This window comes from Harmonia axyridis, chromosome 4 (assembly GCF_914767665.1).
Source record: "Harmonia axyridis chromosome 4, icHarAxyr1.1, whole genome shotgun sequence".
Classification (NCBI taxonomy): Eukaryota; Metazoa; Arthropoda; class Insecta; order Coleoptera; family Coccinellidae; genus Harmonia; species Harmonia axyridis.
In genome coordinates, this window is record NC_059504.1 from 48637491 (window position 1) to 48660457 (window position 22967).

At 37.5% G+C, this 22967-nt stretch overlaps 3 protein-coding genes across 3 annotated transcripts in view; all 3 read left to right on the top strand.

Moving 5' to 3' along the window:
- The window catches only part of LOC123678053, a 100156-nt gene that overhangs the window by 32206 nt on the left and 44983 nt on the right, over window positions 1-22967 (top strand). The gene's annotated exons all lie outside the window — the stretch shown is intronic.
- Window positions 2261-3537, top strand: LOC123678054. The gene has a single exon (XM_045614827.1). The coding sequence runs from the start codon at window positions 2336-2338 to the stop codon at window positions 3485-3487; it is 1152 nt and encodes a 383-aa protein (XP_045470783.1). The 5' UTR covers window positions 2261-2335; the 3' UTR covers window positions 3488-3537.
- On the top strand, window positions 4201-4644 carry LOC123678055 (60S ribosomal protein L22-like). The gene has a single exon (XM_045614828.1). The coding sequence runs from the start codon at window positions 4210-4212 to the stop codon at window positions 4642-4644; it is 435 nt and encodes a 144-aa protein (XP_045470784.1). The 5' UTR covers window positions 4201-4209.

Genomic DNA, 22967 nt, shown 5'->3' on the forward strand with positions numbered 1-22967 from the left:
TCAGACCATGAAGAATGATGTGTGACCCATTCAGTGAGCGACCTTCCTAATACCAGGAATATAACTGAGGACTTCATTGGAGTTAAGTACCTTGGGGTTTCAACTTTATGTCAGTCCATTTGGAAAGCCTTCAGCTGATCAATGAATGAATCGTTGCTCTAGATAAAAATTCAGATAGAGTTGGGTTTTTGAAAAATGAGATGATTACCTTTATTTCATGAATATCGATATCAGAGAGATTTCACAAAAAAAGATTAAATTATTACCATTATCACATTTCAATTGCTACTCCTCTCAAGACTAAAATGTTTGAATCTAATAAGGTGATTGGGAATCCTTTGATTGTTATGTTACTCGAAAAATAATACATATTCCTAACATGTTTGGAATATAAATATCATTGAGTTTGATTTCTATAATCCGAATCAAACCGAATGGGTCCTGCCAACTTTCTGTTGGAATTTTCCATACATTACTGTATTGGTAAAAATTGCAAATTTTCAATAACTCTGTTTTCCATGAAAGTATATACGGCGAAAAAAACAGGGTAGGTCATGAGTTATAAAAAAATTATTGACATTCGCCTATTTTAGGGAGAGATCTATTTTTTCGTAAACCTAGGTAGTTCTTTTATGTTTCAGTTTCAAATGGATACTATTGGCAACTAATAAAACAAACAATAGACCATGGTGTCTATTCATCATGGAGCTATTCTGTTGGCTGAATGGCTTAATGATGAAACGGGATTCGGGAAGCGTAACTAAACGTTCTGACTAGCGGTTTTCTATGAACACCACCCATTACAATCACGCAGATTAGAAAAACAGTTTCAGTCGGTCTGGCACGATAAACTGACAAATGAGTGCCTGTGCACCATAGATATATCTCTCGGTTTATTATTTTGAATAATAAATCGCTCCGTGAAAACATAATATTCAACCCCCTCTGAAAATTTCCAAATGTACGTTTTGTAATGCTTGAAATCGATAACTCGAATAAAAAAATCAGTATGACGTCAAAGATCTTTTCGAAAACTATAAGAGATATTCGTATGGAATTTTTCATACCGAATTGAAGCTACTAGCTTTAGATCACAATCCAGGCGAAAAATCCCATTTCAAATTTTAAGAAATTCGTAATCACAAAATTTGACTACGCACATTATTAAAATTTCAAACGTGTAATGCTATCGTATCGTATCAATTATTATAGAAGTTATGAACATTTCGTGATTCCCCTGAGAATATATTGCTGATATTATTTCCACCCATTTGTTCAACGTCGTCGGTTATCTCGCGGTCTCAAGTCCGATAATAAATAGAATTGATCTTGTTTTCATTCCCCGAGTCGCTCTTAATTGAATATGCACTAGAAATTTTTTCGAGACAATAATATGTTAAATTTGCAATGAGTATATTTAAAATCGAATGCGCAATGCTGCTCGAATAATTGCCCTGTTAAAGCGTGTTCATTTCTATTTAGTAAAGGCGTAGTTGTGACTTATCAAATATAAAAAAGACAGCTTTATAAGTCATACCTGCCAGATAGTTGTCTTTTCAAAATGAACCTCCTTTTTAGTAAATCCTGTATAATATTCTTCAGGTTGTTGCCACCCTTTTTCATGAGGTATCGTACATCTATTATAGAACTTTTCAATTACAAAATTAATCTGTTTTGACGTTTTCTATCCTATGCGGAAATATCTACCGAAAATAATAGTCTTCAAAATGCCGAGGAATATAAATATTCGTAGAGGAGACATTTTTCACAAAATTGTTAATAAAAATTTGGTTTACCATTTACCAATCCATTTATGTCAGAGTAAAATTTAAGGACTTCGCTTAAACGTTTAGCAATATTTAGTAACTGAAAATGGAAATTTTAACTTTGATAACGAGTTCTTGAAATCGTCGGAGCAAAGTTTCTCAAACCTAACTATGCATGGGAGGCTTGATACACTGGAAGGGAGGTTTAACACAATAAGAAATAAGGTACAAGCAATAATAAGAAATTTATATTTTATTATCATAACACTACCTAATTCCTACATAATTCGCAAGTAATAGTTATTTATACAACAAGTGAGTTAAATGAATGTTTATTCATGAGAAGAAAGTTCAACCCACGAGCCCGTAGGGCGAGTGGGTTAATTTCTTCGAGTGAATAAACATTTTTAACTCACGTGTCGTATACAAAATTTTATCCCATTTTGATGAAATTTCAAATAATGAATACTTTTTAGAGGAAATATTAGGTATAATTCAAATTCATAACGAGATTTCCCTTCGATCGATGGTTGCTAGGGCACTATGTAATTAATTGTTTGCAAGTGTCAATGAAAATTATAGAACCGTCAAAGAATTTTTATTTCGAAAAAATGTTGAGCGGTGACGACGAGGTTGTAGTTCCTGAGTGCATTATACAAGAAGCAAATGAGGCAGCAGAAGCAGTAATTCCATTAAAATCAAAAATATTGTACGAAAAGCAATATACGGCATTTTGTGCCTGGAGAAATAATAAAAAAGCCAAAGGTGTCAACGAAAAAATAATTTTGGCGTATATTTCCGAACAATCCAAGAAAGTTAAGTCGTCGTCTTTATGGTCCTACTATTCGCAACTCAAGAAAATGTTGGCTCTGAAAGAAAAAATAGACATCGGCAGATTTCACCAAGTCACCGCCTTTTTGAAGCAACATTCCAGGGGATACGTAGCAAAGAAGTCGAAGGTATTCACAAGAGAGGAGTTTGAATACTTTTTAGATGCCGCTCCTGATGAGCAATATTTATTGATAAAGGTAGTTTTTATTATGGGTGTTGCTGGAGGGTGTAGAATCGGCGAGCTGGTGACTATGACCGTAGATGACGTGGAAGATCGGGGCAGCGTATTGGTTATTCAGATTCCAGATACGAAAACTTATAAGAAAAGAGTGTTCACTGTGGTCAATGGTACTAATAAGGTTGCTGCACTCGATATATTCCGCAAGTATAGGAACTTGAGGCCAAGCAAAGTTGATCACAAGCGACTATTCATAAATTATAAAAATGAAAAATGTACCGTCCAGCCTGTAGGTGTGAATACATTTTCGAAAATGCCCGTTACTATTGCAAAGTATTTGGGCCTTTCTGATGCTGAACAATATACAGGGCACAGTTTCAGGCGTTCTTCTGCAACCCTACTCGCAAATTCTGGGGCAGATTTGACAGTTTTGAAAAGACATGGTGGATGGCGCTCAAGTTCTGTTGCAGAAGGATATATTGAAGATTCACTACAAAACAAAATAAATATTTCTGAACAAATACTTGGTGGGGTCACAAAAACCGGAGTTCCTGATGCAGAAATGGATATTCCAGCAGGGCCTGAGAAGTCCTCAAACACATGTGCTATAACGACTGAGCGTGTTTCCTTTGGAGGAGGTGCAGGTTTCCAGTTTCATTTTCAAAATCTGAGTAATTGTAATTTTTACTTTAATGATAGAAATGACTGTTAATGTAGAATTTTTGATAAATTTTAATAAACATACTTTAAAATGAGTTTTACGTGCATTGTATGTGGAAAGAATAATTTTCAGAAAGTGAGTGGTGAACATTTTATTCCACTAGTGAATTAAGAAAATTTTAATTCACTCAGTGGATAAACGTCAACTTACCCTTGTAACCATGGGTTGAATATTGTCGTCTTTAAACGTCAAAATGGGATAAAAATTTTTATTTTACTAAAGACACTTGCACAGGTCGATTGGTACTCCATTTGCTGATGAAGATGACGATCCAGCTGCATCTGCAATTTATCGTTTTCGTCGTTCGTCAGAAAATGGATCTTTTTCATTTTGGTCCTCAGGATCTATCAAACACACTTTTTTTTGTTTTTAGATTTCTGTTTAAAACTTTTCTTTCGAGTCGAACCTAACTGTATCAAACCTCCCTAGAAGACAAATTCAGAAAATATAGGACGTGAACATATTATGATATTCAATTGAGGATCTGTTCTGTACTACCCGCTTCTATGTTCTAACTGAAATTCGCATCAAGACTGAAGTAATGAATTTCGTTAATTTTCATTCATAAAGAGATAAAGCCTTAGGTTTGTTATGCAAATTTTTACATCGAATATGTAGAAAATACACTTTAAGCTTAAAAACTCTTTTTCCTGATGCAATCGTCGATAGATTTCAACTGACACCATTTCCACACTCATAAAATGGTTGCTACAATGCACAAACCAATTACCGCCAAGGTTCAGCCAAAAAAGAAACAACAAATCCGTGGAAAGGGTCTCAAAAAGAAGAAGGTATCCTTGAAATTCACCATTGACTGCACACATCCAGTTGAAGACAGTATCATGGATCTTGGAGATTTCGAAAATTACCTGATGGCTAAAATAAAGATTAACAACAAACTTGCCAACTTCAGTGGCAAGAGCGGACAGCACTATATAACATTGTCCCAAGAAAAGGGAACGAAAGTAGTTTTATCAGCTGAAATTCCTTTCTCCAAAAGGGATCTCAAATATTCGACCGAAAAATATTTGAAAAAGAACAACCTCAGAGATTGGTTGAGAGTAGTAGCATCAGATAAAGATAATTATCAGTTGAGATACTTCCAGATCAACGACCAAGATGATAATGAGGAAGAAGATAATGAATAATTATATTTAAAAAAAAAAATAGAGGCACTGCACGCGATTACGCCGTTTTCCGAGAACCGAGGCGGGAAATTTGAACGTGTATCAAACCTCCCCTTGTATCAACCCTCCCCAGTCTCCCCTATTATTACCATCATTCATCTTCCCACATACGAAAAACTCCAAATATGGTTTTCCCCCATTCCTGTCAATATTGCCCATCGAAAATCCATTTACCACCTACAAACCGTCGTTCGAAATTATTTTTCTCGGCTCGACATCCCGTGGGACATCAAAGTTCCCGTCCAAACAAGTTAGGTCCTGATGGATACTGAAGGTGTCCCAATATCCATTCGTTGCCACGAAAATGTGACACGTTAGTGCGGTACAGACACTTACAAATGCTCTCCAATCGGGGGGAAAAGGATCCCAGGGGAGCATTTAAAGCGCCGTAATAAAGACAAGGAGTCCTGGACAGGTCTACGTAGGCTGTGGTGGAATTTGATTTTACGACGGGGACTGCGAAGAAACTTGCTATTTCCCAAAGCTGTAATTATATATGCGACTAAAGCTGATCAACTATCACTGAAGTTTTGCGGTTTTTCCCTGAATAAGAATTATTGCAGCACACATGATTTTTGGCTCATTTAATCTTGTATTTGACGGACTGAAGTTATTTCTCAGGAATGCTGCATCTTGATATTTAAGCATTAGTTGAAGGAAATAACAGTTTTGGAAATTGGTGAAAATTATCCGAGAGTAATAAAGGGTGTTTTTTTAAAATTATAGAACTTTAAATTGCAATGAAACAACGATGCATTATTCGATTGACATGAATTTTATTTTACCGCAAGATAATTTTGTAGCATTACATTTTAAATATGATTTCTGGCATATGACCGCCACGGCTGGCTCGGATGTAGTCCAATCTGGACGTCCAATTTTCGATTACTTTTTCCAACATTTGTGGCCGTATATCGGCAATGACACGGCGAATGTTATCTTTCAAATGGTCAAGGGTTTGTGGCTCATCCGCATAGACCAATGACTTCACATAGTCCCACAGAAAGTAGTCTAGCGGTGTTAAATCACAAGATCTTGGAGGCCAATTCACAGGTCCAAAACGTGAAATTAGGCGGTCACCAAACGTGACTTTCAATAAATCGATTGTGGCACGAGGTGTGTGACATGTTGCGCCGTCTTGTTGGAACCACAGCACCTGGACATCATGGTTGTTCAATTCAGAAATGAAAAAGTTAGTAATCATGGCTCTATACCGATCACCGTTGACTGTAACGTTCTGGCCATCATCGTTTTTGAAGAAGTACGGACCAATGATTCCACCAGCCCATAAAGCGCACCAAACAGTCAGTTTTTCTGGATGTAACGGTGTTTCGACTGAAACTTGAGGTTTACCTCCACTCCAAATGCGGCAGTTTTGTTTGTTGACGTAGCCATTCAACCAGAAGTGCGCTTCATCGCTAATGGACGTAGTGCGCGATACGTATTCCGCACAGAACCATTATTTTCGAAATGAAATTGCACTATTTGCAAGCGTTGTTCAGGCGTGACTCTATTCACGATGAATTGCCAAACCAAACTGAGAATAAATCACTTGAAAGCTGTTAAATCGGTCTTCGTATTGAACAGTAATGCCAACTTGAAGTTATATACTTCGAAAAAAAACAACCGTTACATTCTGAATACTTTCACATAACGAGTAACTAAATCACAAAAATTATACTAATGGTTACCTCTGAGACCTAACGAGACCCCTCAAATCCACCCTCCCGGCAGAGTTCAAAGAGTCCAATCGGACGTTCAACCCTCTCCCGTTGCATCCGAAGCGTGCATTAGGTAAAATGTCACACCTCTGTCGCCTAACGTAATCACCTTTTTCTAACGGTCCTGCCGAAGAGGCCGGCAGCTTCCTCAAAGAGGCGACCAAGGCGGTCGGTTTCATCCCGGTAAAGGGATCATTTGGCGTCCCGGTCACGATCCCGGAGGCCCTGGGCCTGTCGCAGTCGCCCCACAAAACGTCCCCGACATGAATATTACACACGTGGACGCCATAGTTTATTAGCCCTCATACGAGGCCAAGCTGAATAAGTGACTCCGTCGGGTGAATTAACAAAAGGGTCGGGGTGGCTTTTGGGACGATTAAGAATTCACTATTTATTAATCTAGGGTCGATAAGGGAAGAGGGGATAGTTGGCGTGTTCACCTCGGTTCCTACGAGATTCCCTGGATGACTGGATTCCTTTGGAGGAGCATCGGACGGCACTGTACGAGTCACATTGATGGAGAGGTCGAAGCAAAAACAGTCGAGTCCATGTTTTGAAAATTTGTTCAGAAGGATGCAGAGTTAATTTGATTTTCGCAACAAAAGTTTTCCTATGGAGGATTTTCCAATAAGAAGTTTAATTTTAAATAGCCCACTATTTGAACAACTGCTGATTTTGAAGCTGTCGCCCTTTAACATTGGACAAGGAAAACGACGCCTTTACTGATTCGAGTAGGCGACAACAATTATCGATTATATTCGTGAAAATGGCCAGTTTCAAACATTAAAATTGAATGATTCCCAATAAAGTAGGTACCTAAATATTAATGAAGACATTATTGAAATGATAAAGATACGTCCAGATAATAGCACTAGGATTATTGATCATGCTCTGACCATACTGCTTGTGACTGTAAGGCGTAGATTGATAATATCCATAATGATCCAGAGATGATAATAAAAGCTATTCGATATGATTTGAAAAGGGAAAGAATGTGTATCGAGCAAAATGTGTCTTTCGAACAACATCTATGATTTTTTTGAAAGGTTTTATTTTTTCATTTATTTGTGTTTAATACTCTATTCATTGTCGCTAACTTCTAACAACACAAGCCATGCGTTTCTGGAAAATACTTGTGGATATTTCCCTCCTGTCAAAAATTCTATGTATTTGGAGAACAATTATCGAAAATTACAGCGCTAATTGCATTGTAGGAAGCAAAACAGCACTGCGATAATTGTTCTGTTCATAGATGCATAGTTTCTATGCATCTTACACAGTTCGAATCTATGGCAATTCCATTCTAAATCAGTTTAACAAGTGATGTAACAGTTTATTCGGGAAATATTCTCCCGAATTACACTCGTGCATCAAAATGACCGGATAGTTTCGCATTCTAGCGTGTTTTCTTTAAAAAACTGCATTCGGTCATTTTCATTTTTGGAGAAAGAGCCCGACACCGAAGGTGGAGAGCTTTTTCTCTAAAAATGAAAATGACCGAATGCAGTTTTTATGACAACACGCTGTCATGCAAAATTATCGGTAATTTTGATGCACTTGTGCAATTACTCAGGAGAATTTGTCAGAATATCAAGAAATAGAAATATTCAATCAGCGAAACGAGAAAATTTCCCAATTCAATCTCAATGTACGATTTTTCTGAGAGATTATTGAAATTCCAGTATTGAACTAAATTTTTGGCCGAAATTTTCGATGAGTTGAATGACGTGCGGGACATTAAAATCTACTGATCCCAATTGAAAAGTTTCTGCTCTTTACGAATATTTCCATGAAATTCCAATGTTCCACTATACAGGGTGTTGAATCTTAGCTCGAGAAAAGTCCCATATTTTTAAGTTTAGTTTAAAGATTAATCGAAGGACCTAATTTAGTTAATTGTTCGTTCCAAATATCAATCAAATATACTGAGTGGTTCGAAAGTTATAAGGAATCGAAAAAATTGGTGAATTTATAACCCACCCTGTTTCTCGGCTATGGGAAAGATTAGACCTATCATATATAGGTTTTTTGGACTCGTCTAGGGCAGCTCTACCTCAGGTTAACGTATGTATATTTACCAATGAAACACCCTGTATATGCACTCTAACTATAAACTAAACTGAAATAATTTTCCTTATCTGATGACAATTATTCTTTTCGTTTTCTCAATTTCGAACAGTCTTATATAAACCACTCACGAGACCCTAAATTGTGAGAATAACATGAAAAAAATTAAATACACGGCTGTCCTCGCGACTTTTCTCCCGAATTTCATAAAACTAATTCCATTCGAGATTGGCAGACCTCTTTTCCATGAACAACTCCAGGCCTGCCCTCCAACTCGAGAACCCGCCTCTACCTAACCGAGTCTGAAACTTCACCCGATGAAAATTGAAACAAAGTTGCTGGAAAATTTAACTTTCCCTAAGTGTATCAATTAGAATGCAAAAAGCAGAATGCTCAGTTCTATAGCGATAAACGTAAAACTTCGTAAACATTTATTTAAGGTCCTACTTAATTGAAAGTTCATTCAGGAACCTCCAATTGCTAGGAGTTTATTTTGGAGGCATTTGAAATTTTGCCTCTCCCTCGCTCATAATTGGTTCGATGAGGGAAAAGTCTTGAAGCGATTGACCGATTCGGTGGAAACTTTTTCACTTCGTTTTCACAGATTGTCAGCACGATTGTCGGAAACTCCGGTGCATAGCGAGAAGTAAAGAATAAGAAAAGAATTGTTGGTGATGAAGAGATTAATTTCTTAAATAGTTGCAAGTAACATGTCACAAAAAACATTGTTTCAATACCGTGTCATGAATTTTTTGTATAGACAAAAATATCAAGAGAACATTTTTTCATCGACTGTTATTGTTCAATGTTGATGATAAAGATAGCTTTCTATTCAAATATAAATTCGTCTGATTGTTTGTAAATCAATAATTGTGATATGTCATTAATAATTAGTCAAAAACTAAATTCGATAAATTGTTATTATTACCAAAGGTAAAATATATTTGTAGACATTCAGTGCGAGAGTGCATATTACGTTACACTTGATTGCACAGGATATCAAGTGTAAATTAGATGGATGTAAGAGGAAATTTATAAGTAATAAACTCCATTCGATCGCCCCCTGTGTAAGCATATTATCTCTTCTTTTTAAACAACGAATTCTGAAGGTGTTTTATCACAAGATCTCGGTAGACAATTGTGATCACCTCTTCGAGAAATAACGAGACTTTTCTTGCAAAATTACGATTATTTAGTTTATTATAAGGTAGGAAGCACCGTCTTGTTGAAAAGGAACATCACCTCAATATATTTCAATTCCGGACTTGAGAATCATTGATAATCGCTCGGTAGTGCAATTCATTCACCGTAACAGTTGCTCCAGCCTCATTTTCGAATGAGTGAAAAACTTCAACAATTCAAATCCCGACACCTGCAGATAAGTGAAACTATTTCAATAGTAGGCAATTAGACTCGTTTCACACTTGGTTCGATTCGGTTAGGTGCGTATTCGATTCGTTTTCGGTAGCGCCTAAAACGAATGAAAACTCTTCACACACACTCGGTTAGTATAAGGTTTGATTGCACGACCGAATTATCAAATGCGCAGTCACTCAATTTTCCCACAATGCTCACTATGGAGAAAAGACAAATTGCTGCCATGTTATTTCTCTCTAGAAGAATCAAAAAACGAAAGAGGAATAATCTTCACTACACGTGATTGGACTGATGTAATCAGCCGCTCAATATCAATGCCAAATGAATCAGACATTGCCAAATGTAAATTATAAAATTTAAAATGAAAATAAAATAATATTTTCCTTCCGAAAACGTCACCGAACCGAAACTAAACCGTATGTATGTAAACGACCAATTGCTTTTGTGAACTCTGGACTCGAATGGAAACCGAACGAAACCGATTCGTGTCGAGGGGGCTTTCGGTTCTATCAGTTTTCTATTAGGCACCGAACACACACGGTATCACCGTTTCACACTTTTCTGGCGGCTACCGAAAACGAATCGAATCGTATAAGTGTGAAAGTAGTTAGTCTTAGCGCTCAGTAAAAGTTATCGAGGTGAGTCATTCTCGAGCCTCTGACAATTACGGTGTTCCATCCCATTTCCCGATATCACTACAATTTGAGTCTTCAGTTTGGTAATCCAGTGATCTCAGCCAAATACATATTACCATTCCATTGTGGATAGGTGACTTTGGCGTATTGTGGAGGGCTCTATATTGTAACGTTTTTCGGTTAATTAAATCGGTACTTCTGGCTAACACTAATTTATTTCAGGTACACAACTATGAATAACTATTTACAGATGATTTATTTCAACCATTACACTAATTTATTTTCACTACTACATTAATTTATTTCTACAACTTAAATCTAATTGAGTGTACGGCACTGACCGCCGATTCCTTTCGCACTGCCCTGCTCTGCGGCTTCGATTGGTTATATACCGCTCGCATCTCTCTCTAGAAGCGTCTCGATCTTTCTATCCAGCTCCCGGTGCTTCCGGTACCTTCTAGAAAGAGGCAGTGGCGTAGGGCTTGCGAATTCGTTACACTGCCCCCTTCCTAGGATGTTCAGTCCCTAAACATATCCGGCACGGTGGCTGAAACTACAGGATTCTCCGTTTCTGCAATTTCCTGGTTCACAGAAATAGCACCTAACAGTCTTTTCTTGAACTTTGAACCTCTCCTCAAAGTCGCAATACCTCCCGATCAGATCTTCCAGTTTCTCTTCCTTGAGAGCGTCGTCCCTCGTTATCAGCCAATTCACGAATACGGACACCTCCTTCTTGAATAACTGAACGTCCAGGTTCTGATCGCAGATATCCTTTCGCTTCTTCCAAGTCCCTAATCCAAGCTTCAGGATTTTTAACTTTTCGGCAATGTCTTGGTTAATATAACCTCGGGATGGTTCTAATTGCTGCAAGTTATATTTCTTCCTCTCTGCGCACACAACAAGATATTCGTAAGCTTCCAGCGTATCTTCCCTCTTGCTGTCAATATGCTCATTGGTTTCTGGGAATTCCTTGACAAGCTTCTTGGCCTCTTGCTCTCTAAAGTTCGCCTTGTCCTCGATCACTTCCAACTCGCCTTCGAAAGTCTGAGGTTTTCTGAGCAAATCTTGGTTACTTTCCGAGTCTTGACTATTGGTATCGTAGCACAAGTCAATTTCTTTCTCGCTTATCCAAGAGATTATTTATTCAGCTCTTCTATCGAACATATGCACCTCTTTTGCTCCGATCAAATGTTCATTCAGACCGTTCACTAGCTCCAAGAGATCCTTCCATTGAGTCTGGACCTCAATCATCTTCTCCTGGATCTTGGCGCTATATCTGCATTTAGCTTCTATCAGAGCATTTCCACTGATTAAACATGATTGGAGCCTTGCCTCGCTATTCATTAAACTAGCGTAAAAAGTGTCGAAGCCATGAATTAGAAGTTCCGCATGCTCGACATCAACTCCATGCTTTTCAATTTTGGAATTGGTCATCTGGTCCTTGATCCATTCTTGGAGCTTGGTGCACTCTTGGAGGAATCCGAAATACTGGAAGGCTTCAGAGAGGAAAACTACCCTCTGAGCTACTATCTGACGTAACTTCTTGAACTGGTGCACTATTTCTTCCTCCGTTTTCTTGATGTTATCGGCATCGTAGTGCTCTCTTTTAACAAGATTACTACACCTCTGAGATAATTTATCGATCGTTTCCTGGTAAGCTTCAACTTCAGCAGTTATTATACTCAGCTCTCCCTGCAACATCTGAATGGAAATCTCATCTCTACCAACCTCACTTGTTGCCAGAGCCGACAACTTGTCATAAATCCAGGCCTCAGCTTCTGAACTCTCCTCGTAAAACTTTTCCGATTCCAGGGCATCTTGCAACCTCAACATCTTCAGACTGGTCATATCCTTTACCATCACAAATCGATTCTCCAATTCCTTCACCTTCGCACTGATATCATTGGAGAACTCATGACCGGATCTCATCATGTTGACCGCCCTATCCATCAAACTCTTTACGATGTGTTCCCTCGAGTTCAGCTCGACCTCCAGCGTCCGATACTTTTTCTGTAAGCTCTGGACCACGGTAAGACTGATATCCAGGTCCAAAGACGCTGCCAGCGATTTCCTGTCGCTCAACCACTGTACCTCTCCGTCTATCTCGTTGATGCTCTCGTACTTCTCTAGGCGCTGTTGGTAGTCATTTTCCAGAGCGGGGTGGCATCTTAGGATGTTGTTGTCTGAAGCCAAGTCGTTTCCGAAATCGTTACTAACTTGAATCTCGACTTCACCTAGCCAAACCTCAAACTCTTCGACGGACCTCCTGAAGAGCAGTGCTTGATATGCCTCGTTCAGCTTTTCCCGTTTGATCTGCTTGAGTTCCAACAGTCTCTTCCAATCCTCTTTGATTTCTTCCAGCCTTATGACTATTTCATCTTTGGCATAGTGATTCGAATGTAGTAACTGTTCTCCCTCGTTTATTACGCTTTGCACTCTTTCATCGCTGTCCATAACCTCTGCCTCGAATAAAGAATGCTTTTGGATTTCACTTTCCAGGTTATGAGGTTCCCTATAGCTCTCATCTGCCGCTATATGAAGCTTTTGATTCAACCAGATCTCCACGCTGCAAACATTCTTCAGGAATTCCTGAAAGGCCCTGTATTCTTCCAGTTTCAGTCTTCTGGCTTCCGTCATTTGCAAACGTTCTTTTTTTCTATCTGGTATAGCTTCCATCATTTTTGACACTTCCTGATTATTCTGGTTCCTTTCATGGTCCTCTAGTTTCTTCGATTCAATCTCATTCCTAGTATTCTCTAACCTTTTCGTGTTATCCATCATTCTTCTACAATTATCCTTTATTTCATTTTTAAACGATTCGATGCTTTCCTTTATTGCTGTTCTGGTGGATTTAATTTCTGTATGGTTATCCTGTATTTGCTTGGTCAGTTGCTCAAAAGCTTGCTTGAAGAAATCCAAGGTTGTCTGATCCATTTTACTTGACTGCGATCTCGTAACTGGCATTCAATAATATGGCCACAAAAGTGTTCGCACTACTGTCCACAAAAATGCTCACGAGAATGTCCACTAAAAAAAAATGTCCACGATAATGTTCACAAAAATATCCACAGAAATGTTCACGATTTAATTACTCTCGGTTCGAAAACACACGCGAACCCCACACCTGACACCAATTGTAACGTTTTTCGGTTAATTAAATCGGTACTTCTGGCTAACACTAATTTATTTCAGGTACACAACTATGAATAACTATTTACAGATGATTTATTTCAACCATTACACTAATTTATTTTCACTACTACATTAATTTATTTCTACAACTTAAATCTAATTGAGTGTACGGCACTGACCGCCGATTCCTTTCGCACTGCCCTGCTCTGCGGCTTCGATTGGTTATATACCGCTCGCATCTCTCTCTAGAAGCGTCTCGATCTTTCTATCCAGCTCCCGGTGCTTCCGGTACCTTCTAGAAAGAGGCAGTGGCGTAGGGCTTGCGAATTCGTTACAATATATTCGCCGGGGCCGCATTAGAGTGTGGCGCGAAGCCCATAACGCCATCTTTCGGACAGACAGAGTCACTACAATATAAAACGAAGCTTCATGTCGTCTTGAGACACTGGTTCATTGCAATGCACTGATGCATTTAAACAAGTTCAAAACTGTGGACTTCAATTCCAAGTGATATAAGCTAAGATTTTCTGGACCAACTTCACCCGAAAGTATTTGTTATGCACCCCTAGCCGAAATTTAATGGAAACATCGGATAAAAAATGACCCTAATCATTCAGAATTCTTTGGGACGCTCATCTCCCTGTTTGAAATGCGTAGGTGCGTCCATGTTCGAAAAAGATACTTCAGAGATGATAGAATTAGGCATGCAACGTATACCATTTTTAATCGAGTCATCGTACAGCTTTTTTTAGCATCCTGACAAAATAAGCCCATTCGTCAACAGAAATTAGCATTCGGGCGAGGTTTCCTCTTGACATCCATCCCGTCAGGTTTATCACTCTGTTAGCGCCCCCATAGCGTACGTAGAAAAAGATTAAACATAATTTGTTTCAGCTATAAATTAGAATAATTTATATTTCGTACATGCTGCACCTGCATATCAAGATTTAAATAGGGCAGCGGGAATGTATGTTTTTTGTCGTAACTATGTGTTTTGGGTCGAATTTCCGACGATGAGGAAGTTGTTTTATTCCATCGCATTCAGGCGGTGATGTTTTAATCAACTTGGGTAATTAAAAGCTAATTTTGTACAATCATGAGGTTATTGTGTTGAACAATTTTGAACATATTGAACAATAACAATGAGACTTCTTATTCTTCGGAAATTGTTTCAATAGAAGTCAACGAACCTGATTTTTCGAAAAAGCATTTTAGGAATTATTTTATCATGGACTATTTAGTGCCCACCACGCTGAATTCTTTCTGTTTGTCTTATTGAAAAAGAATTTTCAATACTTACTTTCAGCTTTGAATATTTGAGAAATTATATTATTAAACTAACAATTTTTCGTTCGTCCAATAGAAAGAAATGTCGCTTTAGAATCGTTAATTGTGATGGAAAAAACATTCCAAATTCCGCACAATGATTTATTGTCTCAACATTCAAGAATGTTCCAGAAAATTAATAGTAAATGAAGGGTTTTGCAATGAGAGGTTCCATTTTGAATATCCCGCTATCTAGGATGCTGTGACTCTAGAAGCTTTTCTTCTTCAAAGTTTGTAAATTATAAACAAATTTCCAAATTCACTACAAAAATGGTGAAAACTTCGCAAAATTAAGGTAATTTTGGGTCGTTGTGATGCTCCTTCTTGGCAGCAATAGTGAAACTGGTGGAACAAAATTATGATAATCACAAAATTTGCGTCAATTGACTCAACGGACAAAAAATTTATGGTACAACCAACTATGTCATATGTTACAATAATCAAACAAAAGAAAACAAAACAAACAGAATTATTTATTCAACTTTGAATCTGGGAGAATTCGGGACTACTCAGGAATACTTATTTTCGGAGGAGAAAGTATAGGTTTCTCGTTAAACAAAATAGCCAAAAGAGTATTTGAACTTGCCTTTTTCCTTCAGTGCTTGGTTGATATATAAGCTCTGTCTATACCTAGTTTGTCTTAACTCCCTTTTATTCAATTCACGCGAGACGTGTAATAATTTATTATGAATTTACAATTCCTCACATTACTCCCTCCTCCGAAAAAGTTATGGCATTGGTTGTCCTATAGCTTTTCTCATTTGTTTGCCTGAAGTATACGGTAAATTGAGAGAAACGAACCCTAAACGACGAATCATCTTGCCTCATGACAATGCGAGCTCACACTCATCAAATCCAACGAATCTGTATTTGGACCTACAGAAAATCAAATAAATGGGTTTTTCAGCCCCGGCTTGACACCGAATGACTTCTTCCTCTTTCCAGAAATTAAAAATAAACTTCGTGGACAACGCTTTTCATCGCCTGAAGATGCGGTTGATGCCTTCAAAACGTATGTTTTAGAACTATCATCTTCTGATCGGAAAACATGTTTTGAATGATGGTTCAATCGCATGCAAAATATAGATCTCAAAGGCGATTATTTTGAAAAGCAGTAAGAATATTTTGCGTCAGAATAGGTTGTTTATTTTTTGTATTCTCAATACATAAATAGTAACCCTCGTATGAAGCCGATTTTCACCTCGTTAGCTATGTTAATAAGCCTAATTTTCGTATTTAGGGATTGGAAAATTCAGAAATAATTGTGGAAAAAACTTTTCAGCCTCAACTTGTCACTGTTTAGTGCGGTTTTTGGGATAGTGTAGTGATTGGATCTTCCTTATTCGAAAATGAGACTCATGGAAATGTTCCCGTGAATGAAGTGACCAACCGAACTATAATTGATGATTTTTTAAGGCCAGAATTGAAAAGTATTGATGTGGATTACGTTTATTTTCAATAAGACCACGTTACGAGCCTCAACAATTGCAATGTTGCAAGAAAAGTTTCCTTGGTGTGTTATTTCTCGAAGAAGTGATGACAATTGGCCACCAATATCTTTAGATTTAACACCTTCAGAGGTATTTAATTTCGGACTATGTGAAAGATAAGGTCTATGCCATCAATCCAAAATCGATTCGAGTCCTTGAAGTTGGAATTCGTGAACTTATCAAAGACATAGAGCCTCAAAAGTGCGAATTAGTGTTGGAAAATTTCATGAAAAGGATATGGTAGAGCAACTGTAGCTTTGGCGGCCATTTCATCGTTAATGACATCCTTCACCTTTACAAAGGAATAAACATCCATTGATTTCTCTCGAAATATACTACTTTTGTTGAAAGACTCTATACACCCCAATATGATTTTAAATTTTTTCAAATCTGTTTTAATCGAATTATTAGGTTTTTCGATATTTCAAATGAATTTTCTATTATTCTAGTTCAACGATTAACATAAAACTAAATGAATGGCTCTAACTTTTCATTTCACATCTTAATGAAAAACTTGATCTCTATTCAATTCGAAATGATAAACTCTCATCAAGTAATTGAAATTTTTTGCATAAGACAGTTTCCATACTATATGAACCAGAGGAGAGAAATCAAAATGCCCATTTAATCTGCTGAAATCTCAATTTTCATCATCCCCGACACTGCTTGTCACGTGCCATTTCCTTCCCACCCTGAGGCATCCTAATTGCTCATATGGGAATCAAATTACGTCGGGCGCGTAGGCCATTCTGCAATGATGAAGAACCAGAAAGAGCAAACGGAAATATTTAATTCATTTAGTGCTTCCTACGGACTGAATAGATAATTGGACATTTCATTTTTTAGGCGGAAGATTACCGCTACCTTTTGAACTTGCCGGGGGCTCTTTGAATGTGTCCTTTCACTGTTTTATCTCCCTCCGGTATTCAGGTTTGACGTCAGCGAGCCTGGTGAAAATGCCCGTTTCCGCTTTTATTTTCCACCCTCTGGAAGCCAGCTGAAGTGACGTAGGGTATATTCAAAAGAATGGGATGTGGAGTAGAATTATTAGTTATTCAGGTTGACTCATAACTAATTGAGTCATCTGTAGTAGTAATAAATCTGTCAACCAACAAATTTTGTGCCGTACCTGTAGGGTTTTTGAAGAAGACTTTGTTGTTTTTTTTCAATTTCTTTTCCGATTCAATTCAATTTATTTCCTCCAAATTAGAGTTGAGTTCAAAATATTCACAATATTACTGGTAGAATGAATTTCCAGATATGATTTGTTGGCAATGAAGATGAGGAGGGTTTTTGAAATGGTGGCTTCATTTTGAGGGATAGACAGAATTTTTACTACCAATGTAAAGAAGAAGATATAGCATTATGGATGAAAAAATATCAATCATATGGCTCTCACAACTTCGGTTGCATTACCATATGGAGGGTTTTTTTTTTTAGAGCTATAGAACTTTAAATTGCAATAAGACAATGATGGATTATTCCATTCACATGAATTTTATTTATCCGCAAGATAATCTTGTGGCATTACATTTTAAAAATGATTTCTGGCATATGACCGCCACGGCTGGCTCGGATGTAGTCCAATCTGAATGTCCAATTTTCGATGACTTTTTCCAACATTTGTGGCCGTATATCGGCAATAACGCGGCGAATGTTATCTTCCAAATGGTCAAGAGTTTGTGGCTTATCCGCATAGACCAATGACTTCACCTAGCCCCACAGAAAGTAGTCTAGCGGTGTTAAATCACAAGATCTTGGAGGCCAATTCACCGGTCCAAAACGTGAAATTAGGCGGTCACCAAACGTGTCTTTCAATAAATCGATTGTGGCGCGAGCTGTGTGACATGTTGCGCCGTCTTGTTGAAACCACAGCTCCTGGACATCATGGTTATACCTATCACCATTGACTGTAACGTTCTGGCCAACATCTTTTTGAAGAAGTACGGATCAATGATTCCAACAGCCCATAAAGCGCACCAAACAGTCAGTTTTTCTGGATGTAACGGTGTTTCGACATACACTTGAGGATTAGCTTCAATCCAAATGCGGCAGTTTCGTTTGTTGACGTAGCCATTCAACTAGAAGTGCGCTTCATCGCTAAACAAAATAAAATGGACGTAGTGCGCGATACGTATTCCGCACAGAACCATTATTTTCGAAACGCAATTGCACTATTTGCAAGCGTTGTTCAGGAGTGAGTCCATTTATTATGAATTGCCAAACCAAACTGAAAATAAATCACTTGATAGCTGTTAAATCGGTCGCCATCTCGAACAGTAATGCCAACTTAAAGTTATATACCTCGAAAAAAAAACGCCCGTTACTTTTCATGAAATTTTCCATTATCAATTTGCACATTTGCAACTGTTTTCTTCAATAACTCCATGCATGTCATCTTCAAGGCCCCGAATCGAATGTGGAGTATTGGTAATTGAAATTGTTGAAATTTATGAATCCCAAATACAACAATTCTGCTCATTTACCATCGGGGAGAAAATGGGCCCCACCACTAAAAACTTCAAAGAAAATCCAGATTATTTAGATACATGTCAAGGATCCAATCAGCGAAGTTGCAACGTAGCTATTGATCTGACATTTTGAGATTTTGTTTCAACTGAACTTTAAAAGCCTCACGATCTAAGTATTTCTGCAAAATCAGGTGTAATATTGTTTTAGATTCTCCAATTTCCAATATGGATGAAGAATCGGCAAACCTGGGTTTTCGTCAACACTACAGGCAATAATTTCAGTTGTTTTTAATGACCTTCACAATTTTGATTCTTCATATCGCAAACTTGTCCCCACTTCTCAAATTTGCTCACCTGTTCCACTATTGCCAGCCAAAAAAGTGCTTCACGACGTCTCAAAAACGCTTTAGTTTTGCGACTGCGAAATTTCTTTCTGATGGCGGGCTTTTCAATAAAAAAACCTCTCATATGAAGAATCCACTATTGGATTGAAACTTAACCTACTCGTTAATGTTGGCATTTGATTTCTTTCGAAACCTAACTACTTCTTTCCCCTTTTTCTTATATTCTAATATTGATATAACTCCATAGTTTCGCCTTTGTAATGTTTCAAACGTTCCGGTAGAATTTTAACGTCCTTGTCCTCAGAAAAATCTTTGGTTTTCTGATCGACTTAAAATATTCAGTGATATTGAGAGCCATTGTCCCGAAACTCACCCCTCTCACCAAATATCACGTAGTCAAAAAAAGAAAAGGCCCAGATGGCATCTGACACCATATGCGACTCCGCCATTGTATCGAATAACCGATTCCACACTCTACATCCGTTGAAATATTCAGCGGGAGTTTTCAATCTCCAAATGCTCCATCGCTTTCCGATAAATCTTTCCCGAAGATATGAAGTGAAATGGCCACCGTCGGCAGGAGGTAGCCAATTCAATTGGAAAGCGCCTTCCGAAGGCCTCATCCACTTATATGCATAGTTTCGATGTGGGCCACGTAGCGCTGATGTGCGACCGATACTGTCTCGTCTGGTTTATGGTGCCTCCACTCAATTTACGGTAGCTAGAATGCAGCCGTTGCTTACACCCCACGATCTTTGCCTAAGAACAGGGATGGAATCTGGGGAACTTTCCAAGTTTGTAATGGGGATTCGTGACGCTTGGTTCACTGTTGATAGTTGGAGGAAGTTGAGTATCGAGACAGCAAATTGAGTATCGAGACAGTAAGTTGGTATCGAGACAGACAAGATACAAAAAATTCATCTGTGAAAAACGAAAGTAGAAAATATGAATTTGTTCTTATAAATAACCCTGGAAGAGTATAAATCAAATAATTTGACAACTTTGTGTCTAATCCTTCACAATAATATATCTGTATGATATATTTAGTTTATTTTTGTCTTGGAATATATTCCAATTCTAAAAACTTTTATAATTTGATGTAATCATTTATTGATTAGAGTGTCAGTATCAACCAATTGATAAATTTAAAATTTCTGAAATTGTTTATTCAATTGTAAATGTCGATTTGTATATGTATTTCAAAAGAATAACAAGATAGAAATCTATGACTACCTTCAGTAATGGCTAGCTCTGTGAATCCTCACTAGAGTAACCGGTACGTTTAGTTAGTCTGTAGTTTCTTGCTTGCAGTTTAGGTGAAGTGGATAGACACGTGGTGAGTTTTTAAATTCAATTATTTCGTTGAACTCTAAGGCACTGATGAGGAAAAATTGTATTATTAAATACAAAAATTCCGAAACGTACGTCTGTCTTTATGTTAATTTAGTAGTTCAATTTGTTGACCGTTTACTCAATTGGTACAGTTTTAGTCATTTTGAATTTTCTTTTGGTTGATTATTAAATTTGTCATTTTTAGAATTGGAATATATTCCAAGACAAAAAATAAACTAAATATATCATACAGATATATTATTGTGAAGGATTAGACACAAAGTTGTAAAATTATTCGATTTATATTAAATATCCTATATCAAGAAGACTCAATAAACTTTTATAACATGAAAGAGTAGTCTGTTCAGTTTTATATGACTGACTCAGAAAATGAGGTTCTACAAGCGGTATTCTACACAGAACACAATCATTGGCGGGATCATTGAGAGTGACGCAACAAGCCATTTCAAAACGCCGAGAGATCTCAAACGGCGTTAGTTTTCTTGTGAACAGCTGCTTGCAAGGCAAAGACGGAGGGGATTTCTGAATCGCATTGTGACTTGAGACAAGAAATGGGTTCATAATGATAATCCCAAGTGCAGAAAATCAGGTCATGATCAGTATTTGGTGGGACCAGCTTGGCGTAGTGTATTATGAGTTAAAACCGACCGAAACAATCACAGGCGATCATTATCGAACGCAATTGATGCGTTTGAGCCGAGCATTGAAAGACAAACGACCGCAATACAATGAGAGACAAAATAAAGAGATTTTACAGCTTGACAATGCTCGACCCCACGTTGCGAAAGTTGTTAAGACATACTTGGAAACGTTGAAATGGGAATTTCTACCCCACCCGCCGTCTTCTCAAGACCTTGCTCCCTCGGACTATGACTTGTTTCGATTAATGGCACACCGCCTGGCTGACCAGCACTTCCGGACTTATGAAGAAGTAAAAATTGATTGATTCGTGGATCGCTTCAAATGATGACCAGTTTTTTGAACGCGGGATTCTTACACTGCCAGAAAGATGGGAGAAAGTAGTGGCCAGCGATGGACCATAATTTGCCTCGAATTTCGGAAAAAAAGGCAGAAGCAAAGTTCTACTCCTATGTAGATGTGTTACTTTTTTGTTTTATTTTGAATTTTTCTCTTCTTCTTTTTTTCTGAGATGTTTCGAGTTGTTTGAGTTCTATTTCAACCGTTCCGGATCGGATTGATATGCTCTCACTGAAGTAGAATTTTCATAGATATCAATAACTAATTAATTAATTATGATAATAATTTATGCGTTACTGATGATCCCTAACAAGGGTGAAACCGGTATATCGCTACTCTCCCTAGATGACATGCATTCTCCTTGGGTTACTTTCGATTATGATTTCTACGTGATAACATGATAATCTTCTGTTTGACAATGGTTATCTTGATGGCATTTTTGCTGATACATTAACCAGATAGATAATTAATATCGTATGATATTACACACTTGGAAATTGTACTTCTCTTTCTTTCTGTATTATCGTAATAAATTATGGCCGATAATATTTTGGTATTTCGATTGTTGTCAAATCTATCTTTTTTTCCGTAATAATAATGAAAATCTTCATCTCAGAACGACGAGAAATATTCATTTTTCTTAAGGATATCAAAGGTCAAATAATATAAGTGGTGATCCAATTGAAATAACAAGGTTCATAATTATTTTGGAAAAAGGAAAGATCTGAACTCAATGAAAATACCACTATGAACAAGCTGAATAAAAATGACGTTCAGTTATACCAACTCGGTGAGAAAAACAATTTCAACAATTCATTCAAGCAGGTTTTCAATATCAATAATACCCTAGTTCATACTCTCTTGACATCAACTACTTTGAAAACTATAAACTTTTATTTGCGAAATTACAAAATATTCTATCAATTCATTTCTTGCCCAATAGCATGAATCGCACGAACCAATATCAAATCAACATCAAGCACGCGTTGCAAAATGGCGAATGCGTCAGTACTACTCTTCCTCAGCCTGTACCTATTGTTGCAGTTACCTCTGAAGTTGAGGTTGGCCATTAGCATCTATTCGAGCCATTCAAAAAATTTGTACTTCTCCATTCCTATTTTATTACAGAGAAGTATTCTATGTATTTATGAAACGACACTCAACATTCAAATATCCTCTCAACGAATTGTCAATGGAACGTGTGAGATGGCAAACAAATTTAAGTGAAAAAAACTCTTACCGAATCTCACACAGACTCAAGTATTCACAAAAATCGACAACCTCGGCGTCTACTATTGGTTAAAAGCTCAACGGCAACTGCAAGGGAGAAAAAATGACCAAGTCGAACGTCAACACCAACGGAGAGTAGAGCGGCACCTCTCTGCCTATT

Bases quoted from the DNA above. Each gene is read 5' to 3' on its own strand.
- LOC123678054 (XM_045614827.1), top strand. From the start codon at position 2,336: ATGAAAATTATAGAACCGTCAAAGAATTTTTATTTCGAAAAAATGTTG.
- LOC123678055 (XM_045614828.1), top strand. From the start codon at position 4,210: ATGCACAAACCAATTACCGCCAAGGTTCAGCCAAAAAAGAAACAACAA.